The 12,543-nt window shown below is 37.4% G+C and overlaps 1 protein-coding gene across 4 annotated transcripts in view; it reads right to left on the bottom strand.

The window, feature by feature from the left end:
- Positions 1–3,768: 3,768 nt before the first annotated feature.
- Fsd1l (fibronectin type III and SPRY domain containing 1 like) overlaps positions 3,769–12,543 on the bottom strand; it is a 66,242-nt gene continuing 57,467 nt past the window's right edge. For all 4 annotated transcript variants that reach the window (XM_021200251.2, XM_029539884.1, XM_021200252.2 and 1 more), the window contains one exon: positions 3,769–9,561. In XM_021200251.2, the coding sequence (XP_021055910.1) occupies positions 9,439–9,561 (123 nt within the window). In that variant the 3' untranslated portion in view covers positions 3,769–9,438. The remainder of the gene's footprint in view (positions 9,562–12,543) is intronic.

Raw genomic sequence — 12,543 nt, 5'->3', positions numbered from 1 at the left:
CTGCTTTCTGACCTGCTTGAGTTCCAGTCCTGCATCCTTTGGTGATCAACAGCAGTATGGAAATGTAAGCCAAATAAACCCTTTCCTCCCCAACTTGCTTCTTGGTCATGATGTTGTGCAGGAATAGAAACCCTGACTAAGACACAGTGCCATAAAGCAGTTCATCATCACAAGCAGTGAGGGCAGGAACTAAGCAGGGCAGGATCCTGGAGGCAGGAGCTGATGCAGAGGCCATGGCTTTGCTCAGCCTGCTTTCTTATAGAACCCAGGACCACCAGCCCAGGCGTGGCACTACCCACAATGGACTGGGTCCTCTCCCATCAATCACTAATTAAGAGAATGCCTTACTGCCAGATCTTATGGAGGCGTTTTCTCAATTGAGGTTCACTTCCTTTTAGATGACTCTAGCTGTGTCAAGCTGACAAACTAGCCAGCACAATACTTCTAGAAGTGTCAGCATAATTGAACTTATAATTTTGATATATTGGTCAAAATATCCTTTATAATGAGACATTACTGAATAGGTGAATAAATTCCCTTTAAGCTATTTATTATTGGTCAACCAATGAATTACATTATGCAGATAAACCTTAGGTGTTATTAGAAAGTAGAAAACTGCCTTTGTTATCTAAGGCTTGGAAGGACTTGTTATAATCTAATATAGTTTTCATGATTTTTGTGTTTCTGATAGATTCCTTAATGTCAGAATTTCTTAGCATGGGTAAATATTTGGATTATTTAAATCTAGTGGTTCTTAACAGAAGAATTTAGAGATGGGAAGTATAGATAATATTTTAAGTTATTGAAAATGGGTGTTCTAAATCATAACAAAGATTGGGATATTTTCAAAGCTTTTATTTAGTTTAAATTGTGGTATGTTTTTGCTGTATATTGTTTCTAAATATTTTATATGGTTTGAAAACTGTCTTTTATGAGATTCAGAAAATTTGCCTGACCACATATTTTGACCTAAGAAGTTTATATTTATATCAGTACTGAATTTGGCTAGCATTCTACTATATGAAAGTTACTATTTTAAAATAAAGCAAGCTGTTGAATTTTCAAAAAAAAAAAAATTGAGAGGACATAAATAAGGATAAGACCAAATTTTGAAGAAGTCAGCTGCCAGATGATTTATGTTACGTTATGGAGGGAATTCTCTCTCCAGCCCTTACATTTCATAATCGTGCTGTTTTGGAGTTTATGGAACCTACAGTTGCTGGGAGCGGGTTGTTTGTGAGCAGGTCTTAAAGGTTACGAGTTCACTACAAGATCAATCTCTTGCTTGTTCACCCACTATGCCTTCTCACACAGGATTTCTATCCCCTGAAAACACATCTTTCTTCCCTGAAGGCAGTTACTTGTAAGATATTCGATCTTAATGACAAATAACAGTCTACATATTTATAATGTTAACTGTAGGAAGAGATACAAAGAACACATACAAGGCATCATACAAAAATAGTTAACTTGCAGGTACAAGTCAGAAAGGGGAACCTTCAAAATTCTGCTTATCTATTATTTAAGTCTATTATTATTCAAGTAACTGAGCTGTGGAGGTCAGTTCTTTGCCTAGCCACACAAAAGGACGAATGAGCCATGCTTGCCTTTCTTTAACAATCAGTTTGCTAGCTTCTGTAAGGCAAAAGACACTGTCAACAAGACAAAAAGGCCACCAACAGATTGGGAAAGGATTTTTACCAATCCTAAATCTGATAAAGGACTTATATCCAACATATACAAATAGCTCAAGAAGCTGGACTCCAGAAATTCAAATAACCCCATTAAAAAATGGGGTACAGAGCTAAACAAAGAATTCTCAACTGAGGAATACCGAATGGCTGAGAAACACCTGAAAAAATGTTCAACATCCTTAGTCATCAGGGAAATGCAAATCAAAACAACCCTGAGATTCCACCTCACACCAGTCAGAATGGCTAAGATCAAAAATTCAGGTGATAGCAGATGCTGGCGAGGATGTGGAGAAATAGGAACACTCCTCCATTGCTTGTGGGATTGCAAGCTTGTACCACCACTTTGGAAATCAGTCTGGCGGTTCCTCAGAAAATTGGACCTANTACTACTGGCAAATCCAGCAATACCTCCTCTGGGCATATACCCAGAAGATGTTCCAACTGGTAATAAGGACATATGCTCCACTATGTTCATAGCAGCCTTATTTATAATAGCCAGAAGCTGGAAAGAACCCAGATGTCTCTCAATAGAGGAATGGATACAGAAACTGTGGTACATTTACACAATGGAGTACTACTCAGCTATTAAAAACAATGAATATATGAAATTCTTGGACAAATGGATGTATCTGGCAGATAACAACCTTAATGAGATAACCCAATCACAAAAGAAGTCACTAGATAAGCACTCACTGATAAGTGGATATTAGCCCAGAAGCTTAGAATACTCAAGATACAATTTGCAAAACACACGAAAACCAAGAATGTAGATCAACGAACGTGTGGATACTTCATTCCTCCTTAGAATAGGGTACAAAATACCCATGGAAGGAGTTACAGAGACAAAGTTTGGAGCTAAGATGAAAGGATGGAATATCCAGAGAATATCCCACCCGGGGATCCATCCCATCATCAGTCACCAAACCCAGATACTATTGCACATGCCAGCAAGATTCTGCTGAAGGGACCCTGATATTGTGGCCTATAGGGAGGCTATGCCAGTGCCTGGCAAACACAGAAATGGATGCTCACAGTCAGCTATTGGATGGAACACAGGGTCCCCAATGGAGGAGCTAGAGAAAGTACCCAAGGAGCTGAAGGGGTCTGCAACCCTATAGGTGGAACAACAATATGAACTACCAGTAGCCCCTGAGCTCATGTCTCTAGCTGCATATGTAGCAGAAGATGGCGTATTCAGCCATCATTGGGAAGAGAGGCCCCTTTGTTTTGCAAACTATATATACCCCAGTACAGGGGAATGCCAGGGCCAAGAAGTGGGAGTTAGTGCATAGGGGAGCAGGGGCAGGGGGAGGGTATAGGGAACTTTCAGGATAGCATTTGAAATGTAAAGAAAATATCTAATAAAAAAAAAAAAACCGATCAGTTTGTTTCTATTTTAATTCACAATACTACAGTGCATTGTCTTATCTGTGCATATATATGCTAAAGAAATCATTGAATAACTTAATCTTCTGCGGGTAAGTGCACTTAAAATGTTGACTTCACTAAACTGTCAAGCTGCAGCTATCTATAGGCCTTCTAACAAAAGGACTGCCCCTCAAAACCTGTCACTTGCTTCTCATAATGCAAGACTGTTTTCCTTTTATCTTTCTCTTGCTGACAAAGACCTTAAACACAGGAACTACAACCTAAAGAGGCAATCATTGCTTATTCTTTTCCCCTGCACTTTCTTTCTGGTTAGAATACATACTGTATAAAGGACTGGGTTCTGGGTCAGACTCTCTTAGTGACCCCTCTACAAAAATGTAACCTATGTGATGAGCTAACTATTGCATCTTTAATGTATAAAACATGAGCTACTAGTGAAATGTACTTATTTTAAGTTAATATAAATGTAGAAATTCAGTTGGCTAGTACAGTATTCACAGCAGCTGCCTGTGGCTTCTGGCTACTGAGTGCAGGGCTTCTCATCTCTACATAAAATGCTATTAAATGGTGTTGTCTAACATATTTTGAGGAATGAGTCAATGACTTTTTAAACATTCTCTTTATCAATAAACAATTATAAGTATTTAAATAAAAGTTGATAAAAAAAGAAAAAACTGACACAAGAGAAAGCAAAAAAAAAAAGGTTTAATTTTTAGAAGAGATAATACAGGTGCTTTTGTAAAAACCTCAAGTGGAACATTTCATACAGAACATACAATCATTTCAACATACTAGTTGCTACACTTTGAATAATCACTGTGAAAGTTTAAAAAAATCATTGAAAAGGCTTTGTCTTGTTGGTAAGGAAAATGAGGCAGTGTGCTCATTTCAAACACTCTTGCAGCAATGAATACATCATGTGTACTTTAAATGGTCTTCATCCACAACTTAGAGGTTAAACCTGAGGAGCTGTAACTTTTATTATCACAACTGCATAGCAAAATCATGTCCAGATAACAAACATACCAAAATCTGTGGAGCAGGATAACTTGTAAACCATTTAATATATCCAATTTAGAGCAACACAACTATGTCCAGACAGATAATAACTGATATAGGTAATGAACAGGTTTTAAAGTATTTCTTTTTTAATAAAAGGTACAATTCAATAAAGTTGATGAATATTTGTCAAATGCAACAAATTGCTGAACCACTTGGCTGTTGGGAAAGTTATTTCAGCCAAATTCACTCTGCATGGGGCACCAGCTGTTGTAAATACAAGTGCAAACTCCTGATGGGGGAGGAGCTGAAGCCGTTGCTTAAGTAGGCTCCCCTCCACACATGAATGCTGCAGTAGACTTCATAACCTGGAAAAGTTGTGTAGTTGATGAGAAATATAAAAACAATCATGCACAAAGTAAATTGATACTAAAGGACATTTTGAAGGACATCTTATTTTAAAAAATCATTTAAAATCACTGCTTATACCAACTTAACATGCTTTTTCTTACTAAACAGCATTTACAAGTATCCAGTCATTCTTAGTGGAAACCACCCCGTTCACATCAGAGTCCATTTCACGACACTCCTCACAACAGCCCTGTGAGGTAGGCTAAACAAGGTACAATATTTGAAGGCAATAGAGGCCCAAGAGTGAAGAGTGATTTAGAGAGGTCATAGGTTACTGTATGGGGCAGCTATGAAGATTTAAGTTTAAATACTTAAAAGAATGCCAAAAATCTCCAAGACTTGCAGTTTTTGCCTGAAGTTATTCCCCAACTTTAGTTATTGTAATCTTAATAGAATCAGTTATGGATTTGATTTCAAAGAATTTCCATCAAAAGATCAGTTAGTCTCAGTCCTTTGGTATCTTACAGATATTGGAAATGTTAGTAAGAAATTCTTCTTATAGTCCTGAACCCTCCAAAAAGCTCCAATATTACTACAATGCCTTTTACCAATTTCTTCCAATTTGATTTATTGTAAAATTGATTCAATCTTAAATTCCAAGCCAAGCAAATACATTCACTGACCTCTGCCCTACATACTGCATAAACTTCTACGTTTATTCCTAAGCACCAACTTAAGTTGACTGTTACTAAGAAAATATATAATTTTAAACAAATATAACTTAAGTGATTATGTATCAAAGCTAGTATTTTTAACCCAGAAAAAAGTACTCTTTCGATATGGTTGGGTAGTCAAGATAAAAGCTCTAAGGTAATTACTGGTATTGATTACTAAGCCAGTATCATATGGCATGTCCAACGTTCCAATGTGAACAAAAGCAGCAAACAATCCACTTAAATTCCAACTGGTGCAAAGTTCCTATGGTATTCAGATAATCATACCACTCAGGTAACACAATACTGACATCAGAATCACAAATGTGAACACTATTACAAGACACATAAAACTAAAAATACCAAACATGAGGTAATGTCGCTGTGATGATCTTCTGTAAGAAAAGCTTTATTACTCTAGGTCTGAGTGCTGGAGTTATGAAAAGGTATACTTGCTTGAAAATAACAACTTGACGGTGACATGGATACTGAGTAAATTCATGCTTACCTCTCAAAGAATGAATATGATGTAAAAATAAAACAAGGAAAGTAACTTTTCTAAACTTTTTATTATAATATAAAAGTGAAATATAACTATGTGTAGTTACTTTTCAAGCAAAAACAAACGTACTTTAAAAAATTTTAAGTTTTGTGTGTGTGTGTGTGTGTGCGCGCGCGCGCGTGCACACACACGTGCGTAGGTCAAAAGACAACTTACAGGAGGTAATTCTCCCCTCCATTTGGGTCTCAGGGAACAAACTCAAGCCATCCCGTTGGCAGCAAGTGCTTTTCTTGGGAGCCATCTCACCAGCCCATGAACACAGCTTTTAGAAATTTAGTGACATATTAACAAGACATTATTTTTAGATCAAGACTATCAAATCAAAAATAACAGAATGAGGTTCATATGGTGAATTAAACTCTACTACTTTTGGAAACCTAGACAGAAAGTAAGAAAATTGATGCTACATCATAAAAACTTAAGTACTGTTATATGAATTATATGCTGATCTAACAAAGATGCTAAAAATCTATGACTAAAACAGTTGAAATTTTAGCCTAGAGTAATGTATTTCATGGTAAGACATCCATACTGTCTTCTTTTAAGATTAATATTCTTTGGAGTAATCACTTCCCATATATATATCCCTTTCCAATTTTTAAAAATTGTTTTTGAAAGAAACAACTGCAAATACATAAATAGCTATAATTTCATGGAAAAGATATATAGACAAAACTAGGTAATTCTAGAGAATTGACCTAATTAAAATATTTCATCATAAATATTTTCTTTTATTATTTATATTAAGGATCAATCATGGAAGTTCAAATTATACATAGTATTGTTGATGGTTGGGATTTTTTTAGAATCTTCAGAACAGAATGAGAAGGCCTAGCCTGACTGTCCAGCCATTTACTGACACATGGTAGAGGTGCTATCAATTAAACGCACAGACAGACAGACAGACACTCTTAACACTTTTAAAAAAGCCTATACCTGGAACATTCAAACGATCACTGTATATTAAATTTCTATGTGCATTAGTCATTAAATACTTGCTATATCCATATTTACCAATATTTAAAAGATGTGACACAATCAGCTGAGTCAAATGAATTGTAGCAAATTCTTTTTCTAAAGTGCTTAAGGCAGCCCCTTACTGTCTACTTCCAGCTAGATGAAACTGGTTTGAAATTCAACTGCTAAGAGGGAAATACAATACTTAATACATATTCTAAGAAGCAGTTCTTCACACCGGCGCTATATTCCTTACAGTCCACCTCCCCTCCATTTCCTTCATGGCAAGCAGCTATGTTCGAGCTGTGTAAGCAGTCCTGCAGCAGCTCAGCCTGCAGAGGGCTGGCCAGCTTGCCTCAGCAGGCTGAGCTGAGCAGAGCAGCCCAGCCACTCCAACCTAATGCTAAAAGAATTTTACATGTCAGGATCAGGTTAATAGTTTCCTTACTTTGAGATGATTCACTAGGCATGCTGTTCAATTATTTTAATTTAACGAGAAGGGTTGACAACATTCAATTTAACATAATAAACTTAAGATTTTTAAACTAAAATACTACAGATTTGTTCTATTTTTAAAAGAGACCCTGATGTTTATTTTAAAGCAATGAGGGTATAATTAGTACCAAATATTACATGATAAGAACTTGGACTCTTATTCACTGACTTTGTACTTCGTTCTACAAATCTGCTGAGAAATAAAACTTTCCGGGTAACAGTTGTGCGTTTTCCAGTGACTGTTTGGAAACTGTAGATGAAGGTCTCAATGATGGGACGAGGACAAGGAAGAAGCACACTTGCTCCTCTGGCTTTAATAGAAGGCTCTGACCACTATGGTCCAGTGTTGCCTGCCTTAACATCAGTAGACAATGAGCATGAGAAAAAGGCACTGTATAAATGAGAAAATTCAACTATGCAAGATACAATATCATAATGAAAAGTTCTAGACAAGAACAGCTGGCTTTTCCCATGTCATTTCTGACAAAATAAACTTAGTAGCCACGCAAAGCATTTCTAGTAAATCACTGCTTTCAGGTATGAGTCTACAAAAGGAGTAATTGCTTTTTCCCTAGGTCATGAAATACCATTTCTATAGGTAATGGAACAATGAAATGTCTTTCAAACTATAATAAATAAAAAGTAAAATATTGCTTTGGGGAACCAAAAGAATATTGATATACTTCATTCTATAAACTGCTTTAGTCTTAAAAACTACCAGTGTGTTATCAGACAATAGTGTAGATATTTGTGATATGGAAAAATAATATTCTATGTCAAATTTGTTACATCAACAGAACAAAAACAATCATGCTAGTAAGTAGTACATTTAAAGAGCAAATACTTATTATGATCTACAAGCTACACAAAGAAAACAAAAATGAACACTTCTCCAGGGAAGTTTGTCAGAAGCCCAAGAAACTTAAAACAAGAAGAGATTTAGAAGTCTCAAAAATTAATCAAAAGTCAAATATTCATTTCCTTAAAGTTCTTAAAGCAGTTTTATAATCTCAACTTCTAGTTTGGCTCAAAAACCTTGAGTAAAAAGTTTTAACCAACTTTGTAATAAAAGGCTTTTCTGTTAATAACCACAGGGTTTGCCTTCAGAGTTGGGAAAAAGAAAACTATGTTCATTTTTGGAAGAATCATAACCTTTTAAACAGTGAATGAATGAACGAACAAAAAAGACAGAAACAAAAACCAAATCAAACCAAAAAACCCCTCAAATAATTGTTTGAAAAACACATATACCAATTAAGTAGGACACATATTTTTTAAACAGCTGGTTAAACCAATCCATATCTTTGTAAAAGAACATACAAATTATTCCAGAAAAGAATACTTTAGGCACATTTCTTTATAATCTTTCACAGACCAAAAAAACCAAAAAAACTAAAAACCCAGCAATATACAGCTTTTTACCCCTTATAATGAACTTAATTCACAAACTTTCATAGGCAATAATTATTATCAGTGCCAAATTCAAGTGTAAGTTTTATCAAAGATGTAAAGACAGTTGTAAAAGTGGGGTCAAAGCGGAGAACAAACTCAGAGAGCAAGGCTTCTCAGATGGTGCCCAGGAGCTGGTGGAGGTGTGGACAGAATGACTCAGCACAAACAAGAATACTCCCTTGCACTGCCTAAATTCTCTGACTGCTCGATAGTTTTGAGTTATAACTATAAGAAAATACCACAATATTTTAGAGGAGAAAGTGATATGAATCTAGTCAATGTATAAGTTACCCTATCAAAAACTTGGTTTATTTATAAAAGAATAAAATAAGCCACCATAGGTCAATTTCTTTGCCATCCCTAGGCAAAGATTTCAATTTCTAGGAAGCCATGGGGGACCTTGTGTTTTTAAAGCCTCAGCGTAGGATAGCCAGTGAGGAGCAGAAACAGAACAGGGGCAGGGGAAAGGCAAGCTTTTAAGGCTTAGCAACCCAGGCCCAGGGCTCGCCAGACTCGATTACACCTACCAGACAAGCCAGAGGGCTTAAGAGACAGAGAGATGGCTTTCTACATAAACAGTTCAACACTGCCCTTTCCTCGTCACTACTCAATATCACTATGTCAGCCTCCTGCACCCCAACTGCTTGATTCTGGGACGCAGCAATAACCTCCCATGGTTGCTTCCAATTTGGTAGTTAATCTAACAGATTCCAGGCTTTAAAGCAGAACATAGAAAACCTGATTTCCACCACTCCGAAATATCTGTTAGTAACTGTATGGGAAAGGCCACACAGTCGAAGAGGAAGGGAAACAGTCTGAGTTGCCATTACTGAGTGACATTGTTCAGGCTACTCGCTGAACCAGTCATTCCGTTCTCACTTTTCTGAAGTGTTCTCACAGCACTTGGAACCTGCATTCCAGTACTCAAAGAAAGTCCACCACACCAAACCTAAGAAAAGAAAAAACAAAGCCTCAGTTAAACTCAAATCAAATTGTAACTCCAGTGATCCTTAACTCTCCATTTGAAAGGCAAAATGTCACAGGTATCAACAAATCCCAGACTGACAAGCTTCATGCTTGAGCGGAGGAGATGAAAAGGCTCCGCGGCCCAAGGATGGCTGTGCAGTAGCAGAAGCCACCGCATCTGTACCCAGGAGAGGGAACACAGGGCAGCAGAAACTCAAGAAATCAAACCGGATTAATCTCAGCAAGTACTTCCCTAATGTTTATAACCAGGGGACTGTACCCCAAAGAAGCTTATATCACATTTATGACTTTAATATTGAGACATGGCATTAGGCAGGACATATGATCCATTGAGAGACTTGCCCTGAACAAAACATCAAGCACATGTCCTGAGATCTCAATTAATAAATAGGACCCCATGAAACCAAAAAGCTTCTGTGAAGCAAAGGGTACCATCATTAGAACAAAATGACAACCTACAGAATGGAAAAAGATTTTCTAATAGAGGACTAATTTCCAAAATATATAAAGAATATATAAAGAACTCAAAAAATTAGACATCAACAAACCAAATAATCCTATTAAAAATGGGGTACAGATTTAAACAGAATTCTCATAGAGGACTCTCAAATGGACAAGAAACACTTAAATGTTCAACATCCATAGCCATCAGGGATATGCAAATTAAAACTACTCTGAGATTCCACCTTACACCTGTCAGAAGGCTAAGATCAAAAATACAAGTGACAGCACATGCTGGCCAGGATGTGGAGCAAGGGTAATACTCCTCCACTGTGGTTGGGAGCATAAACTTACACAGCCACTTCGGAAATCAATATGGTGGACTCAGAAAATTTGGAATCAATCTACCTCAAGACCCAGCTATACCACTTCTGGGCATATACCCAAAGGATGCTCCACCATCTCACAAAGACACTTGTTCAACTATGTTCATAGCACCTTTATTCATAATAGACAGAAACTAGAAACACCCTATATGTCCTTCAACTTAAGAATGGATAAAGAAAATGTGGTTCACTTATATAATGGAGTATTTATGACTCAATTGTAAAAAAAAAAAATGACATCATGCCAGGCAGTAGTGGTGCAGGCCTTTAATCCCAGTACTTGGGAGGCAGAGGCAGGCGGATTTCTGAGTTTGAGGCCAGCCTGGTCTACAGAGTGAGCTCCAGGACAGCTAGGACTATACAGAGAAACCCTGTCTCGAAAGACCAAAAACAAAAAACAAAAACAAAAAAAAACAAAAAATGACATCATGAAATTTGCAAGCAAATGGATGGAACTAGAAGAAAACCATCCTGAGTGAGGTAACCCAGACCCAGAAAGACAAACATGTATGTACTCACTTATAAGTGGATGCTAGCTGTAAAGAATAACCATATATAAACCACAAACCCAGAGAGGCTAAGTAACAAGGGGGACTCACGGGAGAAATGCATAAACCTTCCTGGAAAAGGAACTAGAATAGTATCTCAGGTAGACTTGGGCAAGTGGGGGCAGGAGCAAGAGGAATCAGGCTGAGGGAATATGGAGGGAGAGAGTACTGAGAGAGACAACTGGAATTGGGGGACACTTTAGGGACAAGGTAGAATTAGTGTAGTAGAAACTGCCAGGAATCTATGAGGATGATCTTCGCTAAGACTCCTAGGAAGGGGGATATGGACAACCAGGCAAAGAAACCTTGCCTCAAAATAATGTAGGGTAGAAAATAAGCTCAGGTTCGAGTGCTCACTCAGCACGTGCAGGCCCTGGCTACAATCCACAGCACACACAAACATGACAGACTTCTCAGCAGGTAAGAAGAAGCCTGACTGGCACACAGGGCAAGGAGGCTAACACTCACATGTGCTCTGCTGCAGCACCAAAGGCTGTATGCCATGCACCTCTGTTGCAGGAACTATTTTAAAAAGACACCAAGTTCCCTCGCTTCACCCAGCTACTCTCTGCCCAGTGGTCTCGCCACCTATTGGCTAGCCCCAGTTGGCAGTCTTCCCTTCCCCTCTCTGGTTGGCCTGCCTCAGAGCCACCCACCCATACCTTCTCAGTCATCCACCCCTGTGGTAGGTGGTCACAATTCCCCTTAACCCAGTAAACCAAAACTCTAGAAGCTTAAAATTAATCAGTCAGATTTATATATCAATAAATTCCCAATTCTCAAGATGCCCAAACAATAATTTCAGAGCCAATTGATAATGATATAAATTGCCCACTTAGGTTAGACAAAGTGTCCTGTAATTATCCATCCTTTATAAGATAATGTAACTACCTATGGCTATTTAATGACACATGGAATCTGGATCCATTTTCCTTCCTTCTCCCCGTCCCCATCTCAGAAACTCTTAGCTCTGCCTCCGTTTTCCCTGTCCAACCACAGGCTTCTTGTTGAATCAATATTTAAAGTGATTGAACAGGGAAGAGTGTGCTACATACCTCCATCTGCATAACTGCCTCAACAGGCCAAACCACAGGAAAGGGGACATGTTTCACTTCTCTTTTGGGTGGTTGTGCTAGGGCCGGCCTACTACATGGGAGCATGCCAGACCCCCTACAGTACTAACTGTTCCAAATCATGATTTACAGTCGTGGTCACATGTCTGCATGCATCAAGAGAAACTCATGCATATACAGTAGTATATGTAAATTATAACTTAATAAACCTAACTTTAAAAATTAACATCATGTATAAACAACATTTATCACCGAATTAATAAAACTAGGCTCCCAAAGAAGGGAAGAAAACAGGTTTAATAAGTTTAAAACAGTTTCCTCAAGTTATCTATATTATTGCATAATTATAATTATTTGAAATGAAAAATGGAAAACTTAATAAATATCCATGTAAGATACAGCCAAATTAAAAATGAAATATTTTGTAAAAGTATGACTACATATAACTGAATTACATATAACTGAGCATATATATCTCTGAGTAAACAATTTGTCT

Source organism: Mus pahari, chromosome 6 (assembly GCF_900095145.1).
Source record: "Mus pahari chromosome 6, PAHARI_EIJ_v1.1, whole genome shotgun sequence".
NCBI classification, from domain to species: Eukaryota; Metazoa; Chordata; class Mammalia; order Rodentia; family Muridae; genus Mus; species Mus pahari.
This window is presented reverse-complemented; position numbering and strand designations above follow the sequence as displayed.